This window comes from Pungitius pungitius, chromosome 21 (genome assembly GCF_949316345.1).
Source record: "Pungitius pungitius chromosome 21, fPunPun2.1, whole genome shotgun sequence".
In the NCBI taxonomy this organism is placed as follows: Eukaryota; Metazoa; Chordata; class Actinopteri; order Perciformes; family Gasterosteidae; genus Pungitius; species Pungitius pungitius.
The window spans coordinates 14,651,497-14,668,900 of record NC_084920.1 but is presented as its reverse complement, the minus strand read 5'-3'; the positions used below and the strand labels follow the sequence as shown (position 1 = coordinate 14,668,900).

The window sequence follows — 17,404 nt, the reverse complement described above, 5'->3', positions numbered from 1 at the left end:
GCATGCTAAAATATTCAAGCCAACGTTCATTTGTGACCCACAAGCCTTTGCACCGTGGACAGATAGAGGGTCAAAGTTCAAGGTGCAACATTGACAGACAGAGCAGTACGTCCCGGTGAAATGCGCACCGCATGCCGCATGCAGCATCTCTCACAAAGAGCAGCTGCAGCGCAGAGAGCTTCACGACGGATGAAAACGTCAACGCGGTGACATCAGGCCGTGAGCGTCGCCATGGTGACGGGACCCGTTGGTTTGTGGACCGACGGTTGTGACGCCTTGAGTTTGTCCATTTTGCCCCGGGGTTCTTTGGCCACAGAGACCTGTCCATCACAGTAGTGTCAAAAATAAAGTTAAAAAAAAAGGGCCGACCGCAACATTTCTGTGTGCATCACTTTTTTAGTTGGGAACATTTTCCGTGGCGTTGTGAGAAATGTTTCTGTGCTTTTCTAAATGCTTCTAGAACGTTAATCACTGATGCGTGACGCCTCGTCGTTGCTAATGCGGCTCTTTTTTGTCTGCCCTCATTTTTTTTGGTCTCCCCGGTGGACTATTAAGTTGCTTCGTGTGCATCATGATTTATTCAAGTCCTTTTCTCTTCGCACTTTGTCACATTTCACTTTCACCGACTAACCAGCTTCCACCTCAGCAAACCGTCGGAGGTTTTTTTGCAATATTTTGACTCAATATAAGTCCATAAAAGATAATTCCTCCGCAGCATGTGTTGCTCATTACAGGATCTACCCGAAGCTGAGGGCAGCAAAATCTGGATGAAAACCACGCATTGTATATTTATCCACTCTGAAGTCGAAAAATGGGTAAAAACTTGTTAAATAAATGCATATTTTGAATATTTGCTGGTATGTTGTTCTCAGATGTGGATCAGTTACCAATGTCCTGATGCTTCAGTGTGGTTTGTTCCATTTGAAAAGCCGTCTCACACTGTTTACATAAGAACAATCCGGACCAATTACTACGCACAAATCAGCCTTCAAAAGAACAAGATCTCTTCTGTCGGGACAAATCTACACTAAGAGCACAGATGAAGTTACAAAGCAGACCATGGTGGAAAATCTGTTATCGCTGTGTATGACACACAGATATTTATCGGCGTTTGTGCCTTCGAAATGGAGATCGTATCATATCTACGTTGTAAGTGGCTTCGCATCTGGATGTATTTACAGCTGCATGTAACAACACTAAACGGATTCCCACCTTAAACCCCTCCAACGGTGAAGAAATGTTTTCCCTCAAATAACATTCGTGAAACAAATCAACCTTCAATCTCTCTATTAGCTCGTTGATTATCGACGCTGCGAGGTGTTGTGGAATATTTCAATAAGCTCGGTAGAAGAGAATGATTTGTCTAATAAAACGGAGTCTTGATGAATGATCAAAGTTGCAGAAAGTCCATTTATTGCTTGCAAGCAGGAGGTCAACTACACAGGCACGTATCACGGTGCTCTGTGGAGATGGCGTCTCCGAGCAGTGAAAATGCTGAGTTCTTATACACACACATGAAGGTCATTTCTAGTGGTATGCAGACACGAGAGCTACTGAAGCCTGAAACTCTAAACCACCTGTGAGATAACACAAATGAAAAGTTACAAATCAAGCAGGAAAAGAATCAAGGCAAAGATGGGAGTAACAGGGTTCCTTTGTTCGAGCATTCGGGTGAAGGCCAGTTTGACTATCCTCCTTCACATAGCTGCAAAAGGCAACTTTTGGGTCTCCCTTTTCTTCTCACATTGCTTCATTACAGACAATAATTAATCTTTTGGCATAAGATTATGTTATAACATATTTTACCATTACATTCCACTCTTTTGATTATTCTTTAATCACACATAATATTGCAAAAATATGTTTTTGTGAGACCAAGTCTCAGGTCGTTTAGCAAGCAAATATGAAACAAAAGGAATGAACACAGAAACATGAGAATATAAAAATGTCACTATGCGTATGTATCGAGGTCGTAAGTGTTGAGGTCGACCAGGGAGTCAGAGTCACTGTTGGGGTCATTGTCAGAGTCATGTCCAGAATATGGAATTAACACAAACAAAGTGACACTTGCAAATAAACACATGGTTACACGAGTTCCCCCCAGTCGTCTAAGGGGGCTCCATGGCCGTTGCCGTTCCATGATAAGGGAGAACCACTCTTTAGATAGCTGATTACAAATCACAAAAAGATGCTAAGATACAATGAAACTGAAGCAAGCAATAATATGAATGAAACCGTAATGACACAAACGACTACTGTGTCTATGTGGAGGGGTCCTGGTCGTGTTCTTCTTCTTGTGTTGGTCCGTAGGTACACGTTGGTATGTGGAGTCTGCCAACCTTCTTTCTTGTGAGGCATCCGCGTTGTAGACAGTCAACACAGATCACAATGCACTGTGTGTCTGTCGGTCAACTGCCCGTTGTGAACCCGTCCGTGGTCACTGCAACGGTGGTGTCGGTTGATTGACACTTGTTGTGGGGGTAGGGTCGCTTGAGCCCACTGCTGGTACTGGATCTGGAACCTTCTTGCAATGGGATGCGTGGATCCAAGTTGCCCTTTCAGCTACTTTGACAGCTGTTTGGGTGACAAGGAGAATCTGGAACGGTCCCTGCCAGCGTCGTGCTTTCCAGTTCTTTCTTCTGAAGTCTTTCACCACCACAAAGTCACCAGGTTTCAGTTTGTGGAGTGGTCCTTCAGCTGGTTTCGGGAGGGCGGCTGCAACCTGTTGTCGTATGTTAGACAGAGCAGAAGAGAGTTGTGCACAATATGTTAACATTTCATGTTCACATAGCGCGGTTGAAGGGAGTGGTGCCGTCGGTGCCTCGGTTCCTACGTGAGGAGGAAAACCAAACAATATCTCGAAGGGACTCAGGTTGCTTCGTGTTCGTTTTCTCATACGCATGTACATCAACACTAGAGGCAGGGCTTTTGTCCAGGGCAGACCTGTGTCTGCACAGCACTTTGCCAATTTGGTTTTGAGTGTGCCATTTTCTCGTTCCACAGCCCCTCCACTGGCTGGATGGTATGCGCAGTGTGTTTTTAAATCAATACCTAGGTATGCACTTAATTCTGTAATGGCCTCGTTGACAAAATGAGAACCATTGTCGCTTGATATTTTAGCCGGAATGCCCCATCGAGGAATGATTTCAGAAATCAGGGCCTTGGCCACTGTTGCAGCGGTTTGTTTGCTTGATGGAAAAACCTCAACCCACTTGGAAAACATGTCTACCATCACCAGACAGTGTTTCTTACCTTCAGATGGAGATAACTCCACAAAATCCATCATAATGTGCTCAAAAGGGCGGGTTGGTGGTGGGTGTGCAGCCTGGCTGGACACGCCCACGGGCCTGCCTACATTGTGAGTAGAACAGGTGACACATGCAGAACAAAATTTTTGTGCATATGCTGTGAACCCTTTTGTAAACCACGTCTCATTAAGTGCACGTAACATTCCACCTTTTGACACATGGTCTAACCCATGAGTCAACTTAGCATAATGGGCAAAATAATGTTTAGGTAAACACGGCTTGCCCTCGGGTCCAGTCCAGAGGCCGTTGGTGTAAATACAGCCAGATATGGACCAAAGCCGTCTTTCATCAGGGGTGGAGAGGGACTGCATCGCTGTAAGAGAGGAGGGAACTGACACCTGAGAGCACATGAAAACAGAGGAAGCTGGGAGCGAGCGCAGAGCAGCAGCTTTTGCAGCCGAGTCTGCTCGAGCATTTCCCCGTGATACATCATCTGTATTAGACGTGTGGGCTGCACATTTACAGACAGCAATTGCCGTGGGTAGCAAGATGGATTCCAACAGTTCAGCAATGAGAGTGTGATGTAGGATGGGCTTACCGTCCGATTTAAGGAAATTCCTGTGTCTCCACAGTGCCCCAAAATCATGTACTACACCAAACGCATAGCGAGAGTCAGTGTGAACTGTGACTGTTTTACCCTTAGCCAGTTTACAGGCTTCGGTCAGAGCGATGAGCTCAGCTGCCTGGGCTGAGAGGTGACATGGCAGAGGACCTGAACACAGCACACCAGAGTCAGAAACAACAGCAAAACCAACACAATTTTCACCAGACTGAGGATCGCGAGAGGCGGATCCATCCACATACATTACCATGTCGCTGTTAGTTAGTGGAGTGTCCACTAGGTCAGGACGAGGAGTGCACTGAGCTTGGAGCTCAGCCAAACAGTTGTGGTCCTCCCCATCCCCAGGAATAGGAAGTAAGGATGCAGGGTTAAGGTTAGTACAACGTTTTATTGTGACATTCGGCATGTCGAGGAGACATGTGTGGTACCGTAAATAGCGAGCCGCAGAAAGGTGAGAGGATTTCTGTTCGAGGAGAATCAAAGAAACCGCGTGCGGAACGAGCAGAGTGAGTGGTGCGTAACCCACTATGTCACGTGAGGCAGTGAGCGCTCTTTCAGCCGCGGCCACAGCGCGCAAACATTGTGGCAGTCCTGCAGCGACAGGGTCGAGTTTTGCGGAGAAATACGCAACCGGGCGGAGTTTATCACCATGTGGTTGTAGCAGCACAGAAGTCATGCAGCCCTGTCTTTCATCTACTGTCTGAGTAAATGGCTTATTCGGATTCGGCAGTCCAAGAGTCGGAGGAGTTTGCAAAGCATATTTCATTTGTGTGAAGGCCGCATGACCCTCTTCAGTCCAGATTATTTTGTCGTGTGCTGTAAGATTTTTTCCATGGATTAGGTTTGATAACGGTTGTTCCATTTGTGAGTAGTTTGGAATAAATGATCGACAGTATGAGCACATGCCCAAAAAGGACATCATTTGTTTTTTGGTGTTGGGTTTCGGTATTGATGCGATCGCGGCGATTCTTTTTGGGGAGAGGGTTTTTCCTTCTCCAGATATGTCATGACCTAGGAAATGCACATTTTGAGACACAAATTGTAATTTAGAAAGGCTGGCCTTGTGGCCTTCCTTTGCTAAATGTTTGAGTAGTTTAAGCGTGTCTGTCTGACACTGCGTCTGAGTAGGAGCTGCAATTAAACAGTCGTCAACATACTGCAGAAGTGCAGAGCCGGGAGAGAGCGTTAAGCTCTCCAAGCTTTCTCTGAGCGCATCATTGTAGATTGTGGGTGATTCGGTATAGCCTTGACACAAACGAGTGAAGGTGTATGGCTTACCGTTGAAGTTGAATGCAAACCAAAATTGACTGTCTTTGTCGACTGGCACGCTGAAAAAGGCATTTGACAGGTCAACAACAGAAAACCATTTAGCTTCAGGAGGAATCTGAGCTAGGATTGTGTAAGGATTAGGAACATTTGGTGCCCGTGCATGAACAGCCGCATTTACTGCTTTTAGGTCCTGCACGAAACGCCATTCTGTAGGCTTGCCAGCATCTCTGATTTTTTTTACTGGAAATATTGGCGTCCTGACCGGTGAGTCTGGACATGGAACTATCACTCCTGCCTCCAGGAGCGAATTGAATACAGGCGTGATACCATCTATGGCCTCTTGTCGCAGGGGGTACTGGTGTTTGTGGGGGCGGAAGTCAGAACGTGGAGTGATGACGACCGGTTGGCAGTTGTTGATCAAGCCTACGTCATATTTGTGTGCCGCCCAGAGTGTCTGTGGAACAGAAGCAAGAGCGGGAGAAATCGATGTGGGATTTGTTAAAAATGTTTCAACTTTATCGTTGTGCTCATAAAACACATAGACAGATCGACAAGCTGGTGTGAGAAGTACACAGTGAGTTCTGTGAAACCCTGTAGATGCGGAGCGCAGAACAAGCGGATCGATTGTCTCCTCCCAGTCAGTGAGAGATTCACACTGAGCCACAAATGGTCCCAAATCCCTCCATTGGTCAAGGCGTCCTTTAGACAGTGAGACATGGGGATAGGAGCCGGGAACTTGAAACAGCTCTTTCTGCGTGGAAGACAGAGAAATAGACACAGCAGATTTACAAGTTGACCAGTACAAAGTAGAACAGGCAATTGCATCACTGAGGGTCTCAAAAAATGTCTCTTCAAAAGAGTCGTCTGGACCCTCTGACACATATGTTGTGCAATGCAGGTGTTCAGGGTTCATACGGTCTGCATGAGGAGAAACCCGTGCTTCACCAGCCTGGCTTAGCCTCCGAGCGTCATCGATCGGGATCCACCACTGATACACAAAAAGAGGATTAGAGGGAGCCTTTTGCATCATTTGGAGTGCGGCTCTACGCCTAACCACTTTAAGGCCGTCTGGAGATGACGTCAAACAAATACCATAGGTACACATCAAGTCTCTGCCCATCAGATTTACGGGACAAAGTGAAGAGAGTAAAAAAGAATGTTTTACTTTTATGTCAGGTTTTAGGTCAGTCTCGTCAGAGTGTACACTCGTCATAGGTGTAGTAAATTTTTCTGTCACAGTCAAACCTGAAGCCCCTTGAGAATATACATACCGCCCACTCATTTTTTGATTTGGAAAATGTTTTTTTTTTAATTACTGAATGAGTAGCCCCGGAGTCTACTAAAAACGTCAATTCTTTCCCTTCCACAATTACTCTTGTAGTTGGCATATCTTTGTATGCATCTGATGAAAACATAGCATACGTGAGTGGTGGTGGTGTGGATGTATTCCGTTGCTGTTGCTCTAAGTGAGAAATGATGCTGAGCAAAACAGCATGTTGTTCTGCAGTGTGCGTGCGAGGAAGCAGATCTTCATTGCAGCATTGTGTGTGTGCGTTTATGTGGGTGTGCGTGCGAGGAAGCAGATCTTCATTGCAGCATTGTGTTTGTGTGTGTTGTCTTCTACTTTCCTGTTTTGGAGAGGCAGCAGTCGTCATCCCTTCACACGTGCAATCTCCCTCACACACACACCGTCAGTCTGAAGTGCCGAATTGTTGACCACCTCTGTCAGTCCCGGGGTGGCGCTGTCGCCCACGTGGCTGACGTGCCTGGTTAGAACGGTAGGGGCAGTCTTTGTACCAATGGTCTGTTTGTCCACAGAGGAAGCATTCGTCAGGCTGCATATCTCGTGGTGCTCCTCCTTGGAAACGCCCTCTTCTTCCACGATCCATTCCCCAGCCTCGTCCTCTCTGTTGGCCCCTCCCATAAGAATTTCCGGATGGGTGGGTGTCTCGTCCTCCTTCTGCACCCAGTGTCATCTGTTTTACGGCTTGGAGCATCGCGAGTTGGGCTCTCTCCCCAGTCTGCTTGCTGCGTTTGTCTTGACACATTTGATTTTCCACATACATTTTATAATTGTGCCGTGCATGTTTTACCACTTCTGTGAGCCTTGCATCTTCCAGACCCACGACAGAGTGTTCTGTGGCAGTTTTGACGTCGGGCAGAAGCCCGTTCATGAAGGCGTTCTTGAGATGTGTTTCCCACACGGTCATGTTGGTTAGGTCCGTGGGCTCCTCGAGGCCGCTGTGAATCTGAAATGCAGCCACAAGACGCTGATAGTAAAATGTCACATCTTCGGCTTTACCTTGTTTTGTGCTGTTGATGAGTGCCATGTTGACAGCCGCTGGGAAGGCCGCAACCACAGCATCACAGATGGCTGTTATGAATGTTCTGTAGTTGAGGTTTGCCTCATTGCTCCAGTCGCGGTGCACTTGGTGGGAGTCGCAGCCGGCACCAGTGACCACTGCTCTGATTTTGCTGAAGTCACTTGGGCCCACATGTTTGACCAGCAGGCGGTGGACCTCAGCTCCGGTGGGCATGAATTCTTTGCAAAACGTCAGGAACTCTTTTCCAAAAGCCACGCCATTTTTTATGTTGGGCAGATGGGAGGCAGCTTGTTGAATGTCCGCGGAGGTCCAGGGCCTGAATACGAGCCCAGGTAGTCCATCCTGTGGCCGTAGAACTTGAATCATGGGGGCTTGAATATAAGACCCATCCAGTTTACTGTCCATGGTGGTGTTAGGACTAAGAAAATCCACAATTCTTCCGGCTGTGCCCCTCCAGGAGGATGGGTCGTGGATTGACCATGCAGAGTCCGGGGTGGACTGGGCTGTGGGGTCAGCTTTGAATGGGTTGAGGGGTGAGCATGATTTGACGTCTGCACCTCCCTGGTCTCCCAGCCGGGTTTGACTGCGTGTTACAGGTCTGCCAACCGTTGGATTGGGGTTGTACGGTGGTGGTGATGATTGTTGTTGGACTGGAGGTGGTGCAGGAATTTGATAACACGTGTTCAGGAGAAGACCGCCTGCCCCTGTCAGGGATGGATACAATGGAGAAGACACACATGGATTATTCTGTGTTTCTATGTCAGGTTTTTCAGTTTTTAAACACGTCATTTTCTTCATCATTTGTTTTCTCTCCCTACATTCACATTCCATTTCCCATTGTGCCAGACATGTCTGGTTTTTCTCTATTATTTCTAAGTCTTTCACTTTGATTTTTTTACCACTTTTCAATTCTTTCAACCTTGCTTCCAAATCCCCTCTTAACATTTTAAGTTTAGCGGCACTCAACGAGCCGTTTTCTGGAAACCCAAACTCCTTTGTCCAGTATGGGAGACACTCTGTACATGTTTTCCCGTATTTCTGCTGCATCATTGCCACAATCGGACCCCACGGTTCCGTGTGTTTTGCGGACTGGCCACCCATCTTTTACTGGTGTGGACCCTACCGGTTTACTTATTACAATACAGTCGTCACCGTAAGGCTTAGTTTCTTTATACAAGGAAAAACTTTTGCAAAAACCCCAGTCAAAACTCACGCTACGATATTGCCACGATCTTGTTCTAAAGGTAATTCAGTAAAACTCACGTTTGGTTGTCAATACCAGTGATATCGTTCTGCCTGTTTCCAGCGTAAAACTCACGCTACGATATTGCCACGGTCTTGTTCTAAAGGTAATTCAGTAGAACTCACGTATGGTTGTCAATACCAGTGATATCGTTTTACCTGCTTCAGCATAAAACTCACGTGTGCTACAGCCACGGTCTTATTCTACAGGTAGAATTCACGTTTGGTTGTCTATAACAACGGTCTTGTTTTACCCGGGTAGTCAATAGCGAGTGTTACGATCTCGGAGAATTTGTTCCGAGTGAAATCTCTATCGTGCACAGTCCTACTTCTTCTACTTGTAGTCTAGCGAGTGTTACGATCTCGGAGAATTTGTTCCGAGTGAAATCGCCATCGTACACAGTCCTATCTACCTTCGCATAAAATAATGCATCAGAAATATCCCGGAATCATGTACTCAAAATAAAATAAAAAATAAAAATGAAAATAATAAAAACACCCAAATGTTAAAAAATAAATGTAGGCCTATATTCCCCAGACTACAACAACCACTTGATCAGTCATCCTTTTCCGCTATGTTCAACTCTTACTGTTACTTTATAATTGGAATTTCAACTTCTTACCCGAGTCTGTAGAAATTAATTCTTTTTCGCAGGATACACGTGACGTCAATCAGGACTCCTTCGGTTTCCGCCCGTCCTTTCTCTCTTGTCTAAGGAGGTATGAGGCAGGATCATCAGCTGGTGATCCTGGAAAAGGCCTTTTCTCCGGACGGTCCCCCGGAGCCTGACGGACAGTCAGTGCATCCTGTTCGTGACGCCAAATTGTTGTGGAATATTTCAATAAGCTCGGTAGAAGAGAATGATTTGTCTAATAAAACGGAGTCTTGATGAATGATCAAAGTTGCAGAAAGTCCATTTATTGCTTGCAAGCAGGAGGTCAACTACACAGGCACGTATCACGGTGCTCTGTGGAGATGGCGTCTCCGAGCAGTGAAAATGCTGAGTTCTTATACACACACATGAAGGTCATTTCTAGTGGTATGCAGACACGAGAGCTACTGAAGCCTGAAACTCTAAACCACCTGTGAGATAACACAAATGAAAAGTTACAAATCAAGCAGGAAAAGAATCAAGGCAAAGATGGGAGTAACAGGGTTCCTTTGTTCGAGCATTCGGGTGAAGGCCAGTTTGACTATCCTCCTTCACATAGCTGCAAAAGGCAACTTTTGGGTCTCCCTTTTCTTCTCACATTGCTTCATTACAGACAATAATTAATCTTTTGGCATAAGATTATGTTATAACATATTTTACCATTACAGAGGTCGTTGACCCGGTTCGCCCGCCGCTCCATCTGCTCTGCGTCGCGCGCTGACTGATTCCTCGCTGCGGACGCCGTGTGGGGAAAGATGACTCATCGCCGTGCAGCTGGGTTAGCAACGAGGACAGAGAGCCGCGCTGGTGGCCTTGTCGCGTGGCGGGGGGCGAATCGAGAGGACGCGTGGACCTGGGGCAGAAAGAGGGCGGGCCGGAACGGGGTCACGAGGGGGGGGTCATGGGATGCCGGCCCGTGTGAACCCCGGAGGTTTTTCATTCGTCTGAACCGCTCGCCACCAGACAGTCGGCTTGCAGGAGCTATTCTGGGCAGAGAGAGGAATTAGCCGACAAATTATTCACGACACACACACACACACAAAAAATAGAATGCTTCCGTCTCTAAGGGCGTCCTTCTCTTTGGTACGTTCGTTATTGCATTTTTGGAAAAGGGGCTGCATTTTATTGTGAGCGCATAAATAAAGCATCTAACGTCCACCATAAACCACTGGAACAAATATCACTGGAGGGTAAAGTTATGATTTATAAATGCAACATGAACAATGAAAGCTGCAGCTACGAGTGTGTGTGTGTGTGTGTGTGTGTGTGTGTGTGTGTGTGTCTTCTCTTTCTTTACCCAGCAGCCACACTCACTCACATCGTCACTTACTGCAACTTCTCTTATATTTTCAGCCAACAGTGTCATGAAATGTCTAAATATAACCTGTTTAGCAGACATGGAGGTAAAGGGGATCATCTCTTTTTCCTTATAGCTGTCTTATAAAATCGATATAGAATGTTTCGACTAAACCAGAAACACAAAAGAAACAAGCACTATTTCATATGTACTGTACATTGTGACAATTACCCACTTTCTCTGTGTTGGAGCTAAAGCTTTTGTGATTAGCTTAGCTTAGATTAGCATAAAGACAGGGATTGGAGGGGAACAGCTAGCCCGGCTTTCTTAAAAAGATCCAAACTACGTCGGAATCACACCGAAAGCTCACAGATGAACTTGTGGTTTTATATAAAAAGGTATTTTTTATATCTACATTACGGAACAAAGAACCAAATGTTTTTATGCTAAGCTAAGCTACAGGCTCTAATGCCGCACGATGTTGAGCTACAAATCCAGTTGGCTTTGTGTTGACTTTGTGCAGAGCTCACAAGGTCACACAAGGTGCCACGTGAGGACAAAACAAGACACTCTGCATTTCTAAATGCGAGCAGAGGCCGCTGTGATTTATTGTACGGGCTGTGAACGCAAAAAACCTGGTGCTGCGTCAGCGCGAAGGCTTCCCAGAAAACCCCGAATACCCGAATACGTGCTCAATGAGCTGCGAAGCTTAAACAGGCTGAGCTGCGGCCGAAGACGCCCCATTTCAGGGAGAATCACCCCCTTTGAATCACACACCATAACAAGCGTGTGAGAATATTCCACCGTGCTTGTGGTTAATCCGATAAAAGCGCATTAAATACCTCCCCCCCCCTGTTACCGAGGACCTCCTGGGTTTTTTTTTTGTATAGTTCGGCTTTGATGATGTCTCATACACAGGAAGTCACTTCACTTCCTCAAGTAAATAAAAAGCTGCATAGACTTACATTTCCGAACCGACTAAAAAAAACCCTAAACCATGCTTTGGAGACGTATCCATGCCAATGCACTGTGCGTCACTTCACTGTGCAGCTTCTACTTATGAATGTGAGGCGCTTGACTCCCAGCAGCTGATGCTTATTGAGTTGTGCAGCACATCTGCGGCTGATTAAATAAAATGCATCGCTCAAGCAGCACAACAGCGAGGAGGCCGGGGGCCGCCGCCGCCGCGTCGCTTCTAATGAGCGGGTATTTAAAAGCGCTAATGGTTTAGGCAGTACGTCGTTTTGTTACTGGCTCTGTTTTTGAAGCTAAAAGAACTACCGAATGTCACAAAACTGGATGCTGCTTTTCTCACGGCCATCGAGTGTTCTCCCCCCCCCCTTCCCTCGTTAAAAACCAGAGTATGTGGCAAGGAAATAAGGTGACCCCTGTTAAAGCCCCGTTGTGTGGGGGGAACCAACATGGCGGCCTCGTGCTTTTGGACCCGATACATAAAAACGGCGGAGGGAACGGAGATGAAACGAGCCGCACCACCGAGGGCACAGACGCTTGGAAGAGGATCTGAAGAGCGCCCATTCTCTCTCCTTCCCCCCCCCCCCGGCGCAATTTTCCCCAATAATTAGCGCTGCACCACAGATGTGCGTCTCTCCCTCTTCGCTCGTCCGACTGCGAATGCGGGGACGTCGCGACGATTCAAGGGGAGCATCATATGCTTTCTATTTTCATAAAGGCATTACAAGTGAGGACAAAGATGAAAGGAGGGGGGAGGGGGGACGATACCAGGAGAAAGAAGAAGAAAAAAAAAAAAGCTGTGGAGAATTATAGGAGAAGCGTATTTGAGGACTGCAATCATCTTTAAGGAGTCTGATGAACCCAAACACATGGAGGAAAAGGGGCGGGACTTTGGGAAGTTTGGAAAAGCACTTGATGCAGCTACGGGAAAACATGACGAGGTTAAGTTAACTGGCAGTAAAAAAAAAAGGTTCAAAGGCGACTGATAACGTTTTTTAGAAATACGTCCCGTTCCTCACCAATGAATCACTTCCCCCCCCCGTAAACAAGAATCAAGCGTTAGCTATTCGATGGAATCGAGGAGGTCGATGAGTCAGCGCACAACAAAAGGAAAAAGGCAGATTTTGTCATCCCTTTAAAATTGAAAGGATAAACAAATCCACCTTGAATCCAAACCTTTGTCGGAGTCAATAATTAATAATGTGACTGAACGCAGGTGGTTTTATTTTCCGGGCTTTCAGTTGCAAACATTTCCGGAAAAAAAGAAAAAAAAAGTAGAAACTGTGCTTCACATAGCAGGAATAAATAGCACTTCATCACACGTGGTTATTGATGAGATTTTGGGCCCTGGATTCCTTCAAGTTAGCGTCACGGAGGGACCTGTAACCAACACATAATCCCTCCATGTTGCTCCAGCCACTTCCTGCCAATCGCTTCCCCCTCGTGGGCCCTGAACCTGGCGTGTTTCTGCACACTTCCACCCTGGATAGAAGAAACGTACGTGTGTAAATTGGCCTTCTTCTCTGAGCCCGAGCGAAAAAAAAAAAAAAAAATGGCTGCTTTCTTGCTTTAAAATTCTCAATTGTTTGACTTCAGCAGGGGGAGGAGGTCAGGGGGGGGGGGGGCTCTGAGGGACCACACAGCTGGTGTGCAATAATTGCACGTGCGAGGAGGCCGTGCACTTGGAAAAGGCCGGTGCAGCGGGTTTGGTCCGAGCCCGCAACCACCCCCCCCCCCCCAACACCACCGCTGGGTGACCACAAGTCCCTCTCAATAAACATTTAATGTCATCAATACACAGGGGGATGTGGATTACTCTTTGAACCCTCAAGGTCATACCCCCCCCCCCTTGCCCCTCCTCCTTGACCTCCTAACCTCCTCCCTCTTTGGTGCTGTGCTCACTGCTGTGTGTAAATGGGGGTTTGCAGCCACCTGCTGGTGAAACTGTGCATCTGCAGCAAGCAAGTGTACAGTCAGTGTCGTTGATATCCTTTTATTATTTGTATTACTCCTTTGATATATATATATATATATATATATATATATATATATATATATATTAATGAGATGTTTGTAGATTATTGGTTCTTGGCAGAATGACGTCTTATATTACGTTAAGCCAAACTAATCCACACAAGCATTATAATTAGGTTTGATTGGAATGTGCACCACTATCTTTGAGGACTAATAGAACATAACTTTTTATAATAGTTTTATAAACAGACTTTTGTTTAACTCATTCAATGAAAGTTTTATTGGAATTCTCGATATATATATATATATATATAATGTGAATAGATTTACTGTACTGTTTGCTCATGTTATTAACAAAACACATTACGAATACATTGTTGTTGTCTAAATAAGAAAAAACTCGCGATCACATGTCGTCAGCCATTTATTTCTCAAACATAAGAAAGACGGGACATCTTCAAGGTAAGAAAAGTAACAATACAATTTAAAATCAGGTGCACTTCAACAACGTCTCGACCTGTGGCGTTGCAGCCTCTCCTTCCCGCGTGAACTGATCTGAAGAATCGACCTCCTCGGTAAGGCTTTGGGTGGGCAGCTTTGTTCCTCCAGATGTCAGTGACAAACACATATAGGTTGCTATACCCCCCCCCCCCCCCCAAAAAAACAACTACTTGGCTCTGTCCGAAGGATTTTACCCTCCTCTTGTAACTCTGAACAGCTTTCAACAAACACAGTAAATCAACTACCATTGCCATCTGGTCCAGGTACCATTAGAGCCGATTCCATCAGAAGATACAAGAAGAACGACTCACGGCGTTCACTACGATGGCAACAGCAGCAGGATCAAACAAAGAGGCCTTCTTTACGAGCAGAGGAAACAAAAAAATAAAGAACTCAAGACCAACTTGTCCTGCAATAAGGGGACGAATCAAGAGAAATTCTACTTTGAGGAGAAAGAGATGGATCCCCTGATCCACTAGATCCCACACTGCCTCAGTGCGTGTTACATGCTCATCAATAGCATTTCACATGAAATATTCTGGATACTACGTAAAGTAAAAATCACAAAACGATGCTGGTAACTTGTTTAAAAAAATCATCTTGATATTGCAGGGTTTTAAGTTGTGGTTGGATGTAATGTCAACTTTTTAGTTAAAATAAAGATAAGTTGATTCTGTATTAAACAGCAGATGGCAGTGTTTATCTGTTTCATAATTGAGCTTTTAGCGCCGACGTCCCCATAGCAACGCCTAAGAAGACGTCCTCTTCTTTCCCCGTCCGCACAGAAATATCAGAAGCCATAATTCCAACAGCGGATAAAAGAGGTTCCGACGTCGTTGTGTTTTTCGGTTTAATCGGTGACCGTGTTGACTGGTGGCTTTTAGAGGAACGCACCCTGGGTACCTCGATGTAACGCGTCGGTTGCCATGGACACAGCGGAGGCCGGCCCACCTGCGGAGTCAGAAATCATCAACTCGGGTCTCGGTCAAAGAGCAGGTCCATGGGGAACGTACCCTCATCCTGGACCAGGTTCAACACGATATTCTCAAGTTCAAACCCAACAGGAAACGGCATGTAGAGCAGATGTGAATTGTCTGTATGAGTAAATCCCCCCCCCCCAGCCAAAAAAATACCCCTCATAAAAATGTAAAAGGGCTTTTTGTACAACACAGTTGGTCATTGTGCACAGGACTGTGTGGTGTTTGGTGTGTTGGTCCTCTCTCCTGTGTAATGGTGGTGTGTACTTGGGGTTCACCGGGGGGGGGGGGACGAGAGGGTGACACACGTGCACGAAATCAAGCAAGATGCAAGATGAGTGAAATCAAGTTTGGAACATTTTCAAGTGCATGAGATGATGAAATGAGGTTCTCACCCAATAATGACTCCGATGTTATTATTAAAGGATTGGAGGTTATTGGAGGTATTTATCTATTTATTGATATTTCAGCCATCCTTTCTTTTCCTCCCTGGATCACCTTTCTGGACACCTGTGTGGTCTACAAAACTTAATCAAAGTCAGAATTTCCCACGGCCAAAGGGGATGTTTTTCATTGGCGTTAAAACATTAAAAAACATACTGTACATTACATTAGATGCAATTCAGCGGACACACAGAGAAAATCTCCGGAGAATTGTAGGATTTAATTCAAACTTTTTAAAACAAAAAAGGAAATTCTGAGCCATTCAAGACAATGTTATGTAATGTCTAAAAACCCTTTTCTTTGTCATTACCCACATCACGTTATTAGCGAACCACAATTAAAAGCCAGATGGAGAAGTGGAGAGCCCACAGCCTGCTGAAGCTGAATGTTTGGATCATTCATTTGTTCTGCGGACGCGACGGCGGCGGCGACCCGTATCCTGCTGCCACCTGACCCCCCCCCCCCCCCCCCCCGTACGGCGTGACGCAAGTTACCATGGGAACCTAAAAACCCTAGAAAAACACCAGTAAACCAGACGACCGCATGCCTTGGTATCCCAGCTGGGAGAAGAAATTGTGACGAGAAACATCACAACATTTCACATGTGCATTCCATCCGTAACGTGAATGCAACATGTGACCCAAGAATGGAGGAGCATAAACGAGTATAACATGATATATAAAAAGGACTCAAGACACACTGACGATAACGACACGTTATAGACACATTGCTCATACATTCATATATGTCAACACTTAAGTATGTATATACAGTACACACGTATACATTCATATGTATACAGATATATCAAAGGGAGGAATAAATAGTTGGCGCTCTGCTCTCTACTTCATGCTGAACGTCTCCCTTTACCTCAGATCACAGAGTCACGTATTAGATACACATTTAAAAAGGTGTCGTCAATCTACCGCTGCCTATACGTAACGACTACAGTCCCATATTTAGTGGTGGTTACATTCGATATATCTCGGATGGGGGGGGGGGGGGGGGGGGAGGGTATTGACATATATTGCAATGCTTAAAGTACAATACGAACAGAAAACTGTGACTTGACCCCGTGTGTGTGTGTGTGTGTGTGTGTGTGTGTGTGTGTGTGTGTGTGTGTGTGTGTGTGTGTGCGTGGACCTGACAAACTGTGTTTGAAAACGCCACAGGGTGGTAAACGGGGGGGGGGGGGGGGTATTTACGGAGTTGGAGGCGTGGTCCTGATGCTGAAATCACGCCAATCAGCTTCAATTAAAATAGTCCCGTCAGAGTGTTATAAAAAAACAAGAGGGAATTACAACGACGTTTTAAATGATTTCAAATGCCAATGGAATGCTGTTAATTAGCTGAATTGAAGCTGAATTGAAGCTTCCTTTGCGACATCGCTCTTTATTTCCAATCAGCTTCACCCTTAGACGGAAAATAAAATGTGGAGGGGCAGTTTGTTTTTTTCAGTTTTCATGGAATGTTATGGGATTCACCTTTTACTCCCCGGCTTGTTTTGCCTGCGTCGCGTGTCGACTTCCCAAGAGTTTTACTTGGAATGGCCCCCCCCCCCCGCTGGCGGACATTCCCGGCAGTGGAAAACTATGGAATGATTGTGCTATAATCTTCTATTTGAGGAAATCTTAAAAATCTGGGTTTTCCACCATCTGGGGGGGGTGGGGAAATTGAAGGAATGCTTTAAGGTACGTCTGCACATCTGTGTGGTGTGGGAATGATGAAGGAGCTGGAATGAGGGGTCCCCTTACAGAGCAAACATGAAAATGTGTGTGTGTGCATGGCGTAATGATGTCATACACGGGGTAAACGCTCATGTCTGTGTTCCTGAATACCCCCTGGGGTGTCCCGCGGGCGCTGGTTTAGTCAGGTGGGGGG

General features: G+C 45.9%; 1 protein-coding gene across 3 annotated transcripts; it reads right to left on the bottom strand.

Annotated features, from left to right (window-relative positions):
* Positions 1 to 1,390: 1,390 nt before the first annotated feature.
* Positions 1,391 to 6,421, bottom strand: LOC119224434 (protein NYNRIN-like). Of its 3 annotated transcripts, XM_062559887.1 has the most exons (3): positions 3,253 to 6,421; positions 2,683 to 2,722; positions 1,391 to 2,652 (listed from the first exon to the last, which is right to left on the bottom strand). In XM_062559887.1, exons 1-2 carry the CDS (start codon positions 6,419 to 6,421, stop codon positions 2,694 to 2,696), a joined length of 3,198 nt encoding a protein of 1,065 aa, XP_062415871.1. In that variant the 3' UTR covers positions 1,391 to 2,652; positions 2,683 to 2,693. The 3 variants fall into 3 exon arrangements, with proteins under 3 accessions (XP_062415871.1, XP_062415870.1, XP_062415872.1); XM_062559886.1 differs by having other exon boundaries at positions 2,683 to 6,421; XM_062559888.1 differs by having other exon boundaries at positions 1,391 to 2,722; positions 4,118 to 6,421.
* Positions 6,422 to 17,404: the final 10,983 nt, after the last annotated feature.

Excerpts from the sequence above, each read along its gene's own strand:
- LOC119224434 (XM_062559886.1), bottom strand. The coding sequence starts at position 6,421 with ATGAGTGGGCGGTATGTATATTCTCAAGGGGCTTCAGGTTTGACTGTG. Across the intron at positions 2,653-2,682 it reads ACCAGCTGAAGGACCACTCC|TGAAAGACTTCAGAAGAAAG; the intron begins ACAAACTGAAAC and ends ACTTTGTGGTGG.